Source organism: Poecilia mexicana, unplaced genomic scaffold (assembly GCF_051168715.1).
Source record: "Poecilia mexicana isolate PSO_F unplaced genomic scaffold, ASM5116871v1 scaffold_13, whole genome shotgun sequence".
NCBI lineage: Eukaryota > Metazoa > Chordata > Actinopteri > Cyprinodontiformes > Poeciliidae > Poecilia > Poecilia mexicana.
Window position 1 is genome coordinate 1,030,498 of NW_028263382.1, and position 18,547 is coordinate 1,049,044.

The following is an 18,547-nucleotide window of genomic DNA, read 5'->3' on the forward strand; positions in this document are numbered from 1 at the left end:
GACAGAGAAATGTCATTGTTTATCCAACTCTAACGTACATCCATCCATTGTCATACACGCTTATCCCTAGTGGGATTGGGAGGGGTGCTTGGTGCCTATATCCAGGGGTCAACAGGCGAGAGGCGGGACTACCCTGGACAGGTCACCAGTCCATCACAGGGCAACAAAGAGAGACAGAACAAACAATCATGCACACACACAACTAAGGAGAATCTGACAGTTATGTTTTTAAGTTGTGGGAGAAAGCTGGAGTACCTAGAGAGAACCCACACATGCACAGGGAGAACAGCCCCAACTCTAACACCTAAAGTGAAAACCATCATTGGTCAGATTTATAGGTTTGAAAAAGGTAAATTGATCTCTGGCCAATTTCCCTCCATCTTTAATCTGCTTGAAATATAATCAAACAAGATGAAATATTGTAATTGACAGACAAAACAATATCAAATCTAACCAGAGTATATATTAGTCTGATGATTAATATCAAAAATATTAATCATCAGAATGAAAATTATCAAGTTCATTTGAATTCATGATTAATTGATTCATTGCTAATTGCGACAGGCATGGCAATTTTCTTTTACCTGCACCACAAAGGCTGCAAGGCAAGTCAGCATAGCCAACATAGCCATGTTGCGCAGCTTCTGCACATTAAGCTGTGAAAGTAAGAAGCGGCGGGCCCAGCGGGGGGTGGGAGGGGGATTGCATGTCGTTCAGCCCCTTCATTTTGAGTTATTTGATCATGCAACTGCGAAGGTTGCTGAGCTGTTCAAAAGTGTGGCGGCCTCGGTACCGGCCCATACCGCTGTGACCTGAGGAACAGAACATTGAAAGTCAGAGTGAAAACCTTGTGATGAATGGTGATCAGCAGGAAGACAGACAGCCTACATGCTCCAACTCCTCCAAACGACAGAGCGCTGTCCAGGAAGCGGACGATACAGTCATTGGCCACCAGGGCTCCACTAGACATCTCAGCTAGCACTTTTTCGATCAGATATTTAAAAGATATTCCTTTAGCATTAAGAAGAGGAAAACATCCGCCTGCAGGCCAAGCATTTACCTTGGCATTGTGGGAAAACACATAGAGAACTAATGGCTTCTCTCTCTCATTTATCTACACTATGATGATGGGCAGTAGTGGTCCAAAGATCTCCTCCTGCATCATTCTGGAGTCACCCATTACATTTTACAACACTGTGGGACCTGAACAAAACAACATGTGGTAAAAGATTACATCCTGTCTGTTTATGGTCTCCTTAGATTCCCAAGTTCTTAAATCCATAACACATTTATGCCGTGTTTAGCAGGATGCATCGAGGCTAAACATGCCCTGGCTGAAAGCACCATTCTAAACTCTTTACGGTCTGGTTAAATTCTAAATCCTTTTCCATGAAGACAGTCCAAGCATTTCATAGGATAACACAATCCTAAAAACTGATTAAGATTATTTGTCAATTAATTTTATTAAATTAAAATTAGTGCCAGTTGATTAACTTGTAAAGTCTGATTAACCCTCCTGTTATATTCGATTCTGAGGTACAGCAATAATGTTCCTGCGTCAATTTGACCCGTGGAGTGTTTAATCATGCAATAGTGTCAGAAACAAACAAAAAAAAAATCCTCCAAAACATTTTTGTATCCGATTATTAACTCCAGTACTAACCGTTTCAATCAATATCTGTACAATGATGTTTTTTTATTTCTCACAAATAAAGGATCAATGACGACAATTTACTACATTTACATAAATGTAGTTTATGTAAACGCAAACTACATTTACATAAATATAAATTACATAAAAAAATGTAATTTACATTTTTTATGTCCACTGAAAAAATCTACACACACAAAAAAAACAATAACTATCCTTGAAATTGATCTTTTGTAATTTTTTTTATATTACATTTTGAGTTTTCTTTTTTTCAAGGGGTGATATTTATAATTGAACTTGAGACACGTATTCTGTTCTGAGTCAAATTGACACGCTGATTAAAATCAAGACAAATGAGTCATGCAGAGAGTATTTATGTTTTCCCTCCACTTCTGCTGAGTATCCACTCAGTGTGGGTGGAGTTTGTTCATGGGAACAGAAAAGGTTCCCGTCAAAAGTTGCATGAATACCTGCCTTCTCGCAGTTTCCTAGTGAAGTAAAGAGAATACTGAGAAAATAGGCTTGTGTGTGTGCATGTATGTGTATGGTGTGTGTGTGTGGTGAAATATGTCTCATAGTTGCAAGGAAACATATAGAATTGGAATTTTGTTTTACCCTTTTCACCCTTCAACTTGACTGCATAGATACCCAAATAGTATTTATGTAATATGTAGATGCTGGGGGTTTTGCAAATTTGTAAAATTAACCATTTTCAATTTATATGTAGAGTGTACTTATTAAGACAAATAGAAATAGTTTCAAGCAGAAAAAATACTTCCAACTTTTTTTTTAAAAATGTTAAACTTTAAAACAGGTCGATTTGACTCACAACATAAGAGGATGGCTAAGATCTTCTCTGTTGTAGTCCAGAAGAGGGCGCCACTGGTTATCTTTATGCAGAGCTAGTTACCACAGAAATAAAGCAAAATGCTTTTGTCATGTTAAAACCACGCTCTTCAGTTTAAACAATTACTTTCACATTGCTCTATATTTATTCTCCGTACATTTTAATTTTTATCCCTAATTTAATTTCCAGACTAATTTGTTTGAATTGATGTATAAGATACAGTAATAATGTTTATGGATACATAAGAACATTTGGTATAAATACTTTACACAGCACTGCATATTGTTTGATTTATACAAATATACACCTAAACCTTTCAATGTGAGATAAAAAGATCCTAGAATATTTGCCAAGGCCTATTACACTTCAAAACACACCAAACTGGCTAACATGATGGCCTTCTTTAAAGGAATGATCTCATTCTCATGGTGAACTATGCTTGAAATCCTATGTCTGCGCTACTACATTAAGTACAGATGCCCCAGAGTTCCAGGAATATCTGAAGAAATCACTTCCCTATCTAGCCCTGAGATTCATCAGCATCGCCACCAAACACAATGATGCATCCCTCCATGAGACCCACAATCCTCTTAAACTGGCGCTGGTTAATGATGCAGCCGTAGTCATCATTGGTCTTTGGGCTGTTAGTGTAAAACTCCTGCAGTGACCCAGAGATGAAGGGTTTGAGGCATTAAAATACAATAAAACATCTTTAACATCCTTGTCATAAACAGAAAATCAAATGTAATAAGAACAGGGGTGTAGTGGGGCATAAAAATCATGGTTTGGTACATACTTTAATGTTCAAGCTAGTGAAGCTCACAGCATGAAATGAAACATTTGGTGAGGCTTTTGTGTCTCGTCAGCAAACATTAAGGCAAAGATAATGGGCTTTTTTTGTTTTTGAATGAGTCATACACAAGGTCCATGAAGTTATCTGCAGAAACCACAAAGAAATTGATTTTAAAGCCCAAGGATCTGATCTTCAAAGATTACAAATAAGGAGTGCTAAATTGCTTTTGTAAAAGCATTCATACGAGCCCATAAAGGAACTCTGAAGTAAAGAATTCTTATTTGTTTTATCTTCAATATTCATTTGATGGTTGTTTGTTCTCTGGTGTTTGCTAATATTCATTTCTATTTGTTTATTAACATGACACAATATTAAAGTTTAATCATGGTGTTTTTTGTTTTATTACATAAATATTGTCAGCAGACTAGCTGCACTAATCCATCGCTCGTTGGCCCGCACAATATGTGGGACATGCAGCAGGCTTATAATTTGTGCCATATTTTTGGGCACAGAGCATCCAGACATAACGGAATAACTTTGATCATGATTGTCTGGGCATGTATAAATATTTGTACCAGATGCCTAAAAGTTACTGGTTTACAAATAATCTGTACCCATTTGTAGCCAAAGCATACATTTATTGTTTGGTCCTCAGTTTATGCATAAATCTTGATTTAACCATTAAATATATGATGCAACAATGAGAAAACATTGAACTCAAATGGGCATGAACATTTCAAGGCACTGTGGGTATGTGAAATCAGGGTATGTGAAATCAGTAAATAATAACACTTTTAATGAGAAGTTGCTTTAAAAGTTGGATTAGAAGTCCCTTAAAAGTGCCAAGATTGCATTATTTTGTAAATAATAACACTGTAATGCAAAATTGGCACTTTGATGGACTTTTAATCCAATTTTTAAAGTATCTTTGCATTAAAAATGTTATTTACCGAATTACACTTCATGACAAACATCGGACATTCATAAAGACTCCTCGTGTTTATGAGTGTCATGTCAGTTTTATGCACACCCCATCAAATAAAGTGTTACCAAAATGGTAATATATTGAAAGCACAATGTAATTTGTTTCACCTGGAAAGTGTTGTAATTGATCCTTCTGTGTTCTGTAGCCTGATGTGTTTGCAGTACTTTACCTGCTGCAAAAAAAACACACATTTTGAGAAAGCGAACTTGGCTGCTCACAAAACATCTGTTAACTACACAGAATAAAGTTCGTAGCAACTAGTCTGAAAGCAAGCTACCTTCAATAAGTTCTTCTGCCTCTCCCACCAGCAACAGTTTGCTAATACTTTAGTATAAAGTTCCAAACATGCCGATAACTGAGGGCAGCAATTTGTGCTTTAAAATGTCAAACAAAGAAGGAGCCAATCAGTGAATGCCATTTTTCTACATGTTGGTTTCCTCACCAACCATAGCAGAAACAGTCTTCAGGCAGTGGGTCCTGTCTTCAGGGCAGGGTGGGTTATCAGTTCCCCACTCCTTACACAGTCCTTGTTTCTTCAGCTGTAAAGATCCATATCCACCCAGCAGAGAAATAACAGAACCAGTATTCTTCCACAAGTAGCATTCTATTGATCATCCCTGTCACTGCAAAATAAGGCTGCATAAACATGCAGTGGTGCAAAAAATAGATATAAAGCTATAATGCTTAAGGGCACTGTGTTAAAGGGGCGCCAAAGCAAAGGCTATTTCGGCACTAAATTTCCCCACCGCTCCCCCCCAAACAAAGGTACTCCAGTTTACAACCAAGAACATGCTTGTTCCATTTGAATCGTGATGTCATCTGATAACAGGGAGTTAAAGAAATGGCTATGGGATCCAGCTCGGCTCTTATAGGATGTTAGATAAAAAGTGTTAGGAGTCTAATGGCAATGGTTCTATTCATTATGCAAGAAAGATTACATTATGCTTCAGACAGAGAGACGAAAGTTGTTTTCAGAAAGTGTAAATTTTAGGTTTTGAGAGAGCTTCAGAAAGATTTAGTAATAATGAGATATTTCTGATACATAAAACATAAGGCAATCATCATGCCAGTTAATAGTCCACCTTTTATGAAACTGATCACTTCTCTACATGCCAATATAACCCACATCCTCCTTGTGAGATGCTCAGCATTAGTAGGTATATGTACTTCAGTTATAATATGAAACATAAAAACATAAGCTTGTTATTGGATAAAAAAAATTAAAGCAATTTTTTCCAAGCTTATAAAGAAAATTAACACACATTTTGATTTCTTTTAATTACAAAGACTGTAATTGAGTTCCATCAAGAACAAAGGGAGACTCTGCTTTGAATCAAACGAGTAGAACGTTAACATTTCACTTTGCAAATCTGGTGCTCAGTCAGTCTAATAACAGTTGTGACCAACTTCAATAGGCATTCAGTTCAAGCTGGAGAGGTGTAAAACAACAGGGTAGATACATTCAACATTCTCGAGGTTCTACAGGGTCAGATGCAGAGTTGGTATCCATGCTTCATCTAAAACGCTCCATGTTTTAATACAGTCCAAAACTATACAAAGATTGTGTCCCCCCCCCTCCCACCTCATCAGTTCCCTCTTTAGTTTGTATGCAGTAAAAGGCTTCATGTTGATCAGAGGTCATGGCAAAGAGTAGGGAATAACTCACACAGGGATATGTTTAGATAAAGAACAGTACATCTGGAATATAGGTCCTGAAACTCCTCAGAGTTTTTCTTTTTACACAGATAAACATGTTCACACCTGCACAGAGTAGGCCTGTGTTTGCTTTCAGGAGAAGGCACCTCCTGCTCTATCTAGAGCTGCCAGGTGTGACCTTAATGCACACCTGGCAGCTCTCACATACAGTACATAGTGTTTGGAGCGCAGCACATGACTTCAGAGGGAGGCAGGGGGACGCATGAGAAAACTCTGAATCCAGAGTGGGAGGAAATGATGGACGGGTTGCCTTCTAAATGAGCTAAAGAATGTGATCTCAACAACAAGCAGTCCTGGTAGAAAGATTGAAGCTGCCATGAGTTTTGTTGCAATTTTTGGCACACGCCAGGTGTGCCAAAGATTGGTCTTCTTATCAAACCCTTGGCAAACACAAATACAAGCAATAGAAATTAATCTATCTACATATAAAGATTTGTGCTCTTTGACTGATAGGCAGCAGCCATTGCCGTCCTCAGGAAGATCTCACACACACACGGCCCCCTCAAAAAGGGGAACCCTGACATGCAGCACATTCAGATATATACAAGTTTGCAAACAAGTTTAGTTTTATTAAAAATGAGCTACAGTGCTGATGAGACAAAAAGCTGCATTTGATAAGTTTTTGTCTTCTTTAGGAAAATGAATCTTATTGTTGGAACTTGTGATGTAATGCAACAGATCAGCTTCACTTCAGCAGGGTTTGCAGTGGACAGCGTGCTGGCTGCAGGAGAAGGACAAGCATCCACTCAACACATCTGGATGCTCATGTGAGAAGATTCAGTCCCTCCTAACCGAACCCCACCTTGACTACACCTTACTGTCAGCTACATGATCAACAAGACAGAAGCAAAGCTTTCAAAATGTTGCTCTGTTATTAGAAAAAAGGTCAGAGGCCTTAAAATAGCTGCAAACTGCAGCCCACTCATCCAATTGAACACATGTATATGTGAGGACTTATTGATCATGCATCAGGGTGAGTAAAAGAGTGATGAGAAAAGCGTCCACCCCGTCTTCACATTATTCTTCCCATTGACCCCTCCTCCTGTTCTTTAATAAAGTGCTGGAGTTTAAAACACAAAGTTAAAACAAAGTGATTACAAATCTACAGGATCCTTTGCTCTCATGGCTGTCGGGTTCATGTAACAGCAGCTTGTGTTTTTTTTTCCTTTTTGTCCATTGAGATGGTTTTCCTTCATCTGTAATACTTGAGGTTTTCTTGAAAGGCAGAGAAGTCTGTTAATTTCCAAATAAATACACTAAAACTGAAACAAGAGTAAAGATCACCGATTCAATCTCATATTTGTTTCTCCAACCAGAGCTCAAGTCTTTTTAGTCCACAGCACTGTCTCAGAGTCCTGTGAATCCTCTTTGTTCCTGCTAGAAACCGATAATATCCAGGATTTCTATGGTAACCTGATGGGATGTCCCCATCATATTAAAAATCATCTTTAAAAGAATGCTTTGATATCCACATCTGGTTTTACCATTTTCTTGATTTGTTGTCATCTTTGGTTGGAATAATGTGCATCACTCAGAGCTCAGTCTGCAACACAGACTGAGCGCCCCAGAATTAGTCTAAAAATTCTGCCGTTATTTAAACACAGTCAGTACAACAAACTGATGACGAACGGCCACAAAAATTTTCTCCAAAACAAAGAATGAACAAATGAAAAGTGCTTGAGCTGCTACAGGAAAGAACAGGAAGCTGGGAGAGTGTTCCTCAGTTCCAGAGTCTCTTTAGGGTGTGGTCCCGCTATGGGGGTCAGGTGGCGCCTGCTACTCATACAGTGTCACTGTACAGTAGCACAAAGAGGAGATCCTGCGTTCCACACTGGCTTTATCTGCAACACACACAGAGACACCTGTTAGTAACCAGATTAAAAACAATTCAACTGACTATGGAAAAATTTAAACAAAAGTTATTGTGTCCACAAAGAAAAGGCAAAATTATTTTGGTTAACTTAGAGAAAATGGTATCTGGATTTATTTGGGAACAGCAAAAAAGCACAATGTCTAATAGAGAAACAGATGAGAAGTAGGTAGGTTGAATTTTGAGGACAACTCTGAAAAACAAAGAAATAGACCATCTTTGTAGAGATCTCTCATTGTACTAATGCCTCTCTCATGCCAAATTCTGTAGCCAATGTTAGTGGTCGCGTGAGAAAAAATAAGATTTTTTAATAACGGCATTTTATTAGAGGGAGACAAATTTAAAATGGGACCTAAATTGTGACCAAATCTGAAGTGCAGAGAGCACTATAGAATTTGTAGTAACAGAGGATAATTTCATTGGTAGTGATGAATAGATAATTAAGGCAGGTGAAAGAGATGTAGAGATCGATTGAATTTCAAGTTCACACCAGATCAGATTAGGTGAATCTAGCCAATAAATCAAATTAGAAGTGACAATTATGACAAAAAAACCACACACACACGAAATCTGGAACAAAATACAATCAAGTTTTTAAGTTATTAAAATAGATCTCACTTTTATCAAATACAGGATTTATGAAAACCTTTTGACCAAACAAGTTAGCCTCTGGGTTGAGAAACTGGTCTAATGGACCATCTCATATTCATCAATTAATTGAAGACAAAAATTCCAAAACCTTTGAGCAGATGAAAAGTGAATTTGGTGTCCCCAAGACAGACTTCTATAGATATTTACGACTTGGAAGCTTTGTGAGGACACACAACTGGATTAATCTTCAATAAGTTTTAACGGACATACAAAGAGTAAAGGGAAACCAAAAAGTAATTAAAGTATGATCTGTTTCTGTCCATAAATATAAAGCAGAAATGGGAGACTGAACAGCAGGAGCCCATAAGAGGAGACACATGGGAAGGAATATGTACTGGAGCGCAATAAGCCACAAATTCTAATACATGGAGAGAATTCAAATGGAAAGTAATCGTCTGGTTTTTCAGAACGCCAGTAATAACTAGTAAAATGAGCCCAACACAACCCAGTTCATGCTGGAGAAACTGGGACACAAAACACAAACCATACTCATATCTTCTGGTCTTGTCCTAAAGTAAGTGTATTCTGGGAGATCTTTGAAGCTTGCAAGGTAATTTTCAGAAGAGATGCTCCAAAAATGCCCCTCGTGGCAGTGATGGGAGAAATACTCAGAGGAATTGATAGGAAGGGTGATGGATATCTGCTAATTCTGTTGCTCACAGCAGCATTGAAATGCATAACCATCAAGAGGCCCTGGATCATTTATGTGATGGAGGAAATTACATACTCTTTAAGGCTTCAAAAAACAGTTCTTAGAATAAGATGGAGCCTAGTCATGCCCTTATTAGTACAGTGACATACTTAGAAACTTCTTTGTTGTGTTGTATTTATTGTTTAACATCAGTATTATTCCTGACTCATCTCCTTTTGTCACATCTGTCCACCTATCTATCTATGAGAGACAGAAGAATATAATTGCGGAAAAGTGTCAGCGTTAAACATAAATAAAAAATAGAGGTGTGCCGATCAATCTGTCACCGATCATAATCGGGCCGATTTCCGTGAAAAAGTGCATGATCGGTGATTATTGGCTCTTGTTGCCAATACCGATCATCTCATTTCCCAGCCTGCCTGCACAGCTGGTCTCCTCTTTCCTTCACTGCGCAAACGCGCAGCAACAAATCCTAAGCGATGTGTAACTATAACGCGCCTAGTGAATGGGGAAGTTTGCGTGTTGCGACAGAAAATTGAAGCACATCAAAATGCATCAACACAACGAAGCTAATACGACATAAAAACAGTGCCATACTTGACGGAGATTGGCTACATCGAGGTTCACTGCAGTAAAAAAGACATACGGAAGAGGTCAGATAGCAGGGATAGCAGATAAAGCAGCGCACAGCTACAAACACTCACCCGGATTAGCATGACGGTCAGAAATCTAAACAAATAACCTGGAAAATTATTTAAGTCTTCGAGCTGCGATGTAAGACGCTGGTTCTGCTCTCCTGTTGAACCGCTGCTACGCTACAGGTAGTAATATTTCACAAACGGAGCTTCGCTTCTGCTCCACTTGGTAGTGACTCTCACACCGAATCTCTGTTTAAAGCTGCAGCATCTAACCTAAAAAAATAAATTTTACATATGTATTAAAACTTTCGCTGTCCTAACATGAGACAGATAATCTCTAAAAAAATAATCGATCTCCTCTGCCTCCTCCCCGTTCTGCATAATTACTCCGCTCAGTCAGAAACAGCCACTCAGAGCTAGCAGTAATCAGCTAGCCGCCTTGCTATCAGGAAGGTTTCATTCAGTAACTCTGGATTGTTTATTGTAATGGAACCTGTTTTTGCCTTTGAATGTTAAGTTTTATACTTGAATTTTTTTGGCAATGTTGAGAGGTTTTATTTAGACTCTTTGTATTATTTAGCCTCTTCAGAGCCTTCATATGTTATCAGTCTGTTAAAGATAGTATTATCAATAGCAGTACAATTTACACAATGCCTGTTTTGTTTAGTTTTCTTCTTGGAAAAAGTTATTAAAAACAAGTTTTTGTCTAAATTAAGGTGAATTCATGGTTTCTTTTTCCACATAATGTAACCGGTAGTGTTTATGATAAAAATAATAATAATTATTATTATGTGATCGGTATCGGTGATCGGTATCGGTGATCGGCCCTCATGGGTGATCGGTATCGGTATCGGGAGGAAAAAACCTGATCGACACATCTCTAATAAAAACGTATCCATGTAATGAACAAAATGTCTGTCAATGCTTCCTCACATTTCAGCACGTTCTCAGTGTCGGCGGGGTCCTGCAGGATCTTGGAGAGGCCATCCAGCAACATGGCAGCCTTGCTGTAGCGGTACGCTATGTCCTCTGTTTGTTTAAACATCTCATCCAGAGCTGCAGATTGAACCTGATGCACACATCATGGACCATTAGGCTGCACCTGTATGTGACGATTCAGATCATGGAGTCATGTGGGTGTGTGGAACTCACGATCTCCACGGCGTGGTTGTAGATGAGCTTCTCTGCAGTCACGCTGTTGATCTCGTCGACAAACCGCTGCTTGTCAGAGAAGAAGTGGTTGAGTTTGTCGGTCAGGTGTCGACAGAAGGCAATGCAGCTTTTGTAGCGCTCATTCAAACTCTTGACCACTAACAAAATGAGGAAAAGAGCTTTAGTTTTTGTATACTATGATGCTGTAAAGTAAGAGAAAAACAACAAATATGGTGCTAATGATAAGTTTAACTCTCTAAATGGAATAAAATTACATTATTAGAGATGAGGAGGGAAATGCTCCCACCTTGTTTGACAGAAGTTGAGGGATTCAGCTTGGCAGATTTGATCTGAGCCTTAGCCATATGGAGAGAGGAAGCAAGGAGCTGAGCTGCCTTCATGTATAGCACCAACTGTTCCACCTGCCTGCAGGGGGCAGCACAGTTGCACTATGAAACAAAAGGACTCATGCGTTACCTTTTTCGTTTTTTACCCTGGGAACTTACCCCCACTCTTTACTGAGCTGGCTGATCTGGTCCATAACCACACTATCCTGAGGGGGGTACAGGGGGGCAGCAGACATGCCGAGTTCCGCCCCTCCAGCTCGGAGCGTCGCCATCTCCAGAATGCAGTCAGTGAAGGAAAGCATCATCCGAAGGTGAATCAGGGTGTCTGTGTGCTCCCGCTGAGCCAAGACAACAACATGATGCTTTAACCCAGCAGCAGAGGACCAACTCCAACGCTACCACATGTGATCACAAGTTGGTCCATCGGTTTACACATTTTTCTGTTAAAAAGTTTTAGGGCCGAAACAATTAATTGGATTAATCTCAAATAATCTATGAAATAATCCTCAACTAATTCAGTAACTGATTAATCACTAACTGGAGAATACAGACACCTACAAAAACTATTTGATGAAACAAGGGCACTCAAATCAATTATTAGATTGTACAAAAATACATACACTTTGCATTTAAAATAGAAAAAAAACTACATTTCTTTGAAAATATGCTTTATCCAGTTTTAGCTTTACCTCGTTCAAAATAATAGAAAAAAATCTATTAGATTCCATCTGATATCTGATATCCAATTATCAATCAGTTAATCCATTAAAATTACCAGATCAGCTTTACTCTGTACTAATGTCAAGTCAAGCAGAAAGGGCTAAGCTTTTCACATGTTGATTTTAAAAGGATTATTAGCTGCTGATGCATCCTTTGCTATAAATGAACAAGCTTTCGTCAAAGGAATGTTGTTATTGCATTTTGGGGAAGAAAATATGTTTTTTCTTATATAGAAAGAAAAGTTTTTCTTTTGAGCAAGAAACTGCCCAAGCTGAATAACACTCAGTTCTCGTTTAAGAACTGAGTGTTACTTGTTAAACGTATTTTATACCAAGTTTTAAAAATCTTAAGTAGTTAAAGAAAAATCTGCGGAATATGTCAATTCTTTTTATCTGACTTACTCAGAATAACTCATAAAATAATCGATTGCTAAAATAATCAGTTTCAGCCCTTAACATTTTAACTTAAAACAAATTTAGATTTTGCAAACAGCATACGTCAACAGAACCAAAAATCTAGTAATGTGTCACATTCCCCATCCCCTCACCTCCATCAGGGTCTCCTCAGGCAGCTCTGGGGCTTCAAAAGTGATGAACCCCTCCATGCTGGGGGGAGACGTCCCATAGGGAATGTAGCGCAGGCTGCTGGGTCCTCCATCTGCTCCCAGAACACCTTGCCCAATACCTAGAATCCCTGGTGGAGAGGAACCCATGGTCATGCCTGGGGGAGACCCCACACATACCCGACCGCTGGTGGAGCACAAGGAGCCCGCTGAACTGCTGGAGCCCACTGAGAACACAGTAAGAACTGGTATCATTAACATGCAGAACACTGCATTAATATGTGACTGCAGCTCAGCAGAGTGAGGGGTGGACTTGGAGGGGTCTCACCAGAGGTGGTGCGAGGTCTGGCACCCAGGTGGCTGCAGGTCGGAGGCGTGCTACTGCTGGGCGGTGAGCCCACGGTGAAGAGGACAGTACGGGGACTGGCTGATCCTCCTTGAGCCATGCTAGGGGCTGCAGAGACAGGAAATGAGTTAATTTACTCGCAAACAATGATGGCAGCGCCTAGCAAACATATCCACAGTCCAAACCATGATGCTTATTTTTAAACAATGTTATCTCTGAGGTACCCAGAGAACAGCTGCATTTATACTGAGATGCCATAGCTCTTTCCAGCCAGCAATCATGCAAATCAAACTTTTGAAATGATGAAGAAAAAAAAAAGGGGGCAGGGGGAATGTGAATTAGGCAGTTTTCCAGCTATTGGTTTGGTGTGAATTAAACAGGCAACACAGAGTGTGATTTTGTCATATATTGACACTACACAACGCTGGGATTAACTAGAGGCAGAGGTTGAAAAATAGAAAGGACCAAACATCTTAGAAAAATGGAGAGTTCTCTCTCTGAGCTGGAGGTTTCATGGCTGTAGTAAGGCACAGAGCCACCAGTGGATGGAACTATTCCACCACTCCCAAACCAACCTGGAGTCCCTCTCACAGGTCACTCTAGGTAAAAGTCCTCCCCTCTGAAAGTTTCAAAGTCCAAACCTCCAACACAAGAGGTTCATCACATCTCTTAGCACATCAACTCTTAGTGAATGTAAAAGCTTTCTTGCAAAATTGAGGCTATTTCAAATTTCCATAAACCTTTTCTAAGGCGATACTTCCAAATGTGCATAAAAAACCTTGATGGAAACACAACTACTGACACACATTGGGACTCTATTAGCTAACTAAGTGGTAGTCTGCTGAACTAGATTTTATTTTGAGGGTTTCAGAGTAAAGGACAATGGTCATTATCAGATTTTAAATCTGTATGAATTGTTTGCTTTCAGGTAAAGTGAAAGGTAAGTAGTGTGGAGAGCATGCTGTGCCTGTGTACCTGTGTCCATGGGTCGCTCAGTGTTCAGGCTGTCAGTGCTGCCCTGGTAGGCCTGTCCACCCAGAGTGATCCTGATTGGTTGATCAGACAGTCGACCTGTACTGACAGACCTATGAGGAAACAGAGTTGACATACTGATGAAATGTAATAACATTAAACAGGGGCTGTAAAGATTACACAAGTCTGCTTGTCACATGTCTGCTAGAATGATGTCAATCTAAATAAACAACAGATTGGAACAAATCAACAAATAGATTCAGGAGCTTCTGTATGCTGTCATGTAGGCCACAGAAGAACAGTTAGTGCACTAAATCCAGGGGTCATCTACCTGCCGAAGGTTCTGCTGGCCTCTGGGGGTGCCGCCCGCCCTGTCAGGTATGGGCTGCAGTGGTGGATGCAGACATCTTGACAGTCTGCCAGTATCCTGCTAGGAAGCGGACTGTCTGCCAGCGCCATCAGGTTACAGGATGCCTGCGTTTTGGGGATCTTGAATGGTGCAGAAATTGTCTGAACACAAAATGGGGAAAAACTAATTTATTAAGTAATTTTGTTCATGGATCAAAATTACTTAATAGGATGATTAAAACATAGAGATTAAAAAATGAATGTTTTAAAAAAAAGTTTGGAGAAAGACTTCATATTTATCCAACACAAAATGGGGTGGTTCATACTGAGTATGTACAGTACAGACTGGCAAATAGGGCTGCACTGATAACTCAGCCCCTATTTCCTTAATTTAGCAAGTAAATATCAGCAGATATTTACATGTGAAGCTGATGTTATCCAGCAGGTAACTGCTCTCACCTTGGTGGGGGAACCAATGATGGTGGGCAATGGGGACTTTTGAAGCCAGTCAGATGTGCGTGGTGAAGACCCCAACAATTTGGTGGGGGAAGAGCCAAGATTGGCTGGGCGGCAAAGCTGGGGGGAATGACTGCAAGAGGATGAGGAGGAGCAAGAGGAAGGCTGCACGGGGTCAGACAGCTGCTTATGGAGCTTCTGCCTGGTCTGGTAGAAGTCGGTCAGCGTCGGGGCGCTTTGGAGACGTGCTCCTAGGAGCTGAGAGGAGGGAACCGGAGAACCTGCAGAAGGCAGAGAGACCAGGTCAGGTGTATGTGGCTGAGGGAGGAATCAATAAATATGTAGTTGCATTCAGGGCGTTTTCACACCTATGCTTCATTTTAGAGGTGTGCTGATTGATCGGCCACTGATCATAATTGGCAGATTTCCATGAAAAAGTGTATGATCGGTGATCGCCGATCACTGTCTCTTGTTGCGGATCACCAAAACGATCACCTGCATCTCACTTCTCAGCCTGCGTGTGCAACTTATCTCCTCTTTCTTTCACACTTTGCAAGCGTGCAGCAACAAATCCTGTCTATAACGCTCAGAATGAATGGGGGAGTATGCACGTTGCGGCGGAAAATTACCTCGGGGGTGAAGCACGTCAAAATGCGTTAACACAATGAATCTAATATGACATTTAAAAAACAAGCATTTGATGGAGTTTGGCTATATCGAGGCTCAATGCAGGAAAAAAGGACATCCGGAGACAGATAGCAGGTAAAGCAGCGCACTACTACAAACACTCACCCGGATCAGCATGATGGTCAGAAAGATAAACAAATAACCCGAAAAATAATTCAAGTCTTCGAGCCAGCGGTGAAAGACACTGGTTCTGTTCTCGCTGTTGGACCGCCGCTATGCACTACTGGTAGTAATATTTTACAGACGGAGGGCTGTTTCTGCTCCACCCGGAACGACTGCTTAAAGCCGCAGCATGTAACGTAAACAACAACAACAACACGGATTTCACATATTAAAACTTTTGCTATGCCCAAACATGAGAGATAATTTAAGAAAACCATCATTAATCAGCCATGCTCTTAGGAAGTTTTGATTCAGTAACGTAGGATTGTTTATTTTGATGCAACTTGCATTTGACTTTGAATGAATGTTTCCCTCTTTTACTAGACATTATAGGCAGTGTTGTGAGACTTATTTTGACTCATGTATAACTTAGAGTCCAGAGAGTCTTACTGTTAAATGTTGTTTAACTGGTTGCAGGTTTTTCAGTTGTTCTTATGACTGAGTAACTGTTGTATTGTGCCTTCAAGTATGCTGCAGGCTTACATTAATTAGGTGAATATATTACCATATAATTTTTTAATTTTGCCAAATCCCATAGTATCATTTATAACTAACGCAAAAAATAAACAGTCAATCCAGGCAATCGGCAAAGATCGGTGATCGGTAGAGACTGGCCTCATGGGTGACTGGAATCGGCAGCAAAAAACCTGATCGGAACATCCCTACTTCATTTACTTTGGTCCCAATCAGTTGAGTTTTTAAAGTGATACCCACCCCTAAATCAACTATTTTGCTAATAAACTGTCTAATTATCAGAGGTTCTATCTTTATGTTTCTGTGCAAATTTTGACATTTTTGTGCAATTCTTTTAGTTCTGCATTATTTTCCCTAAAACTATTTCACTACTGGCTTCTTTGATCAAACAGTTCTCAGACAGTTGAATTTTCCAAAGGTGGGCTACAGGAAAATTCAACTGCCTGAATTTTCCTACAACTTCATCACTTTGAAAAAAAGCACACTGCCTCCCCTGACCCCCTTCCGCCATGTGGCGAGTCAGGAGTTAGAGTAGCAAGCGTTCCCCTGACACCTGGTGAGCATTGGTTGCAAGTAGAGGTGTGCCGATCGATCGGTCACCGATCATAATCGGGCCGATTTTCGTGAAAAAGTGCATGATCGGTGATCGGCGATCATTGGCTCTTGTTGCCGATACCGATCACCTGCTTCTCATTTCCCAGCCTGCCTGTGCAGCTGGTCTCCTTTTTCCTTCACACTGCGCAAACGCGCAGCAACAAATCCTAAGCGATGTGGAACTATAACGCACTGAGTGAATGGGGAAGTTTGCGTGTTGCGGCGGAAAATTGAAGCATGTCAAAATGCATCAACACAACGAAGCTAATACGACATAAAAACAATGCCATACTTGACAGAGTTTGGCTACATCGAGGCTCACTGCAGTAAAAAAGACATACGGAGGATCAGATAGCAGGTAAAGCAGCGCACAGCTACAAACACTCACCCGGATTAGCATGACGGTCAGAAATCTAAACAAATAACCTGGAAAATTATTTAAGTCTTCGAGCTGCGGTGTAAGACTCTGGTTCTGCTCTCCTGTTGAACCGCTGCTACGCTACAGGTAGTAATATTTCACAAACGGAGCTTCGCTTCTGCTCCACTTGGTAGTGACTCTCACACTGAACCTCTGCTTAAAGCTGCAGCATCTAACTTAAAAAAATACATTTTACATATGTATTAAAACTTTCGTTGTCCTAACATGAGACAGATAACCTCTGAAAAAATAATCGATCTCCTCTGCCTCCTCCCCGTTCTGCATAATTACTCTGCTCAGTCAGAAACAGCCACTCAGAGCTAGCAGTAATCAGCTAGCCGCCATGCTATCAGGAAGTTTTCATTCAATAACTCTGGATTGTTTATTGTAATGGAACCTGTTTTTGCCTTTGAATGTTAAGTTTTATACTTGAACTTCTTGGCAATGTTGAGAGGTTTTATTTTGGCTCTTTGCATTATTTAGCCTCTTCAGAGCCTTCATATGTTATCAGTCTGTGAAAGATAACATATGATGTTATGTTATCTGGTTCTGGATTGTACTGCTATTGTATAGCAGTACAATAGCAAATTGTACTGCTATTATCAATAGCAGTACAATTTGCACAATGCCTGTTTTGTTTAGTTTTCTTCTTGGAAAAAGTTATTAAAAACAAGTTTTTGTCTAAATTAAAGTGAATTCATGGTTCCTTTTTCCACATAATGTAACCGGTAGTGTTTATGATAAAAAAATAAAAAAATAATAATTATGTGATCGGTATCGGTGATCGGCCCTCATGGGTGATTGGTATCGGTAGGAAAAAACCTGATCGGCACATCTCTAGTTGCAAGTGTTACTCAGCTTTACAAATGAGTGATTGATTTGCAATGCTTCTATCCAGTCAGCAGCAGGAACACATAACAGGTCAGTCGGTCGCGACTCTCCAAACACTGAGACGACCAAGTTTGTTTGACTCTAGCACTGGAGACAACATGATGAAAAACAAGTCACTGTGACAACTGATAGAACAGCTATACTATTCATATGTCGTGTATAGTCAGACCAAAACCTCTGACTGCTGTGAAAATAATTCCAGCTCAACTGCAGGATTTTAAACTGTGGTTGGAAGGTTTGAATATCTAATGTGTCAGAGTGCAGGAACACACACGGACCTCCTGAAGAGCTGCGGCTGCGAGGCTCCTGGTTCTGCAAGTGGCAGCAGCAGTGGCCGAGCTGTTCAGGGATGGTACCCACTGCAAACACACACAGTAGCAGAATAGCTGGATTTTCTGTGTGCCTGTCTTTAAGCCCACATGACCAGAGTCAGGACCTACCTAGAGGTGAAGGGGAGTAAGGCCGAGAACTCCCAGTAGAGAGGCGCCGGCCTGCCGTCTGAGGGGTGTCCGCTGAACTGGGACACCCCGAGCCCACCTTTGGAAAGCCCATAGGACTTGTGTTGGAGCGCCTTACTGTTCCTGACCTGGAGAACCCAAACAAACATCCAGCAAT

General features: G+C 40.3%; 1 protein-coding gene across 1 annotated transcript in view; it reads right to left on the reverse strand.

Moving 5' to 3' along the window:
* Window positions 1–5,535: 5,535 nt before the first annotated feature.
* Window positions 5,536–18,547, reverse strand: part of ulk2 (unc-51 like autophagy activating kinase 2) — a 56,874-nt gene continuing 43,862 nt past the window's right edge. The window contains exons 16-27 of the mRNA XM_088011431.1: window positions 18,373–18,518; window positions 18,211–18,291; window positions 14,710–14,987; window positions 14,234–14,412; window positions 13,906–14,015; window positions 12,913–13,038; window positions 12,570–12,811; window positions 11,462–11,640; window positions 11,263–11,381; window positions 10,956–11,113; window positions 10,737–10,872; window positions 5,536–7,833 (exon numbers count right to left, since the gene is read on the reverse strand). Of these exons, the coding sequence (XP_087867557.1) occupies window positions 7,769–7,833; window positions 10,737–10,872; window positions 10,956–11,113; window positions 11,263–11,381; window positions 11,462–11,640; window positions 12,570–12,811; window positions 12,913–13,038; window positions 13,906–14,015; window positions 14,234–14,412; window positions 14,710–14,987; window positions 18,211–18,291; window positions 18,373–18,518 (1,819 nt within the window). The 3' untranslated portion in view covers window positions 5,536–7,768. The remainder of the gene's footprint in view (window positions 7,834–10,736; window positions 10,873–10,955; window positions 11,114–11,262; window positions 11,382–11,461; window positions 11,641–12,569; window positions 12,812–12,912; window positions 13,039–13,905; window positions 14,016–14,233; window positions 14,413–14,709; window positions 14,988–18,210; window positions 18,292–18,372; window positions 18,519–18,547) is intronic.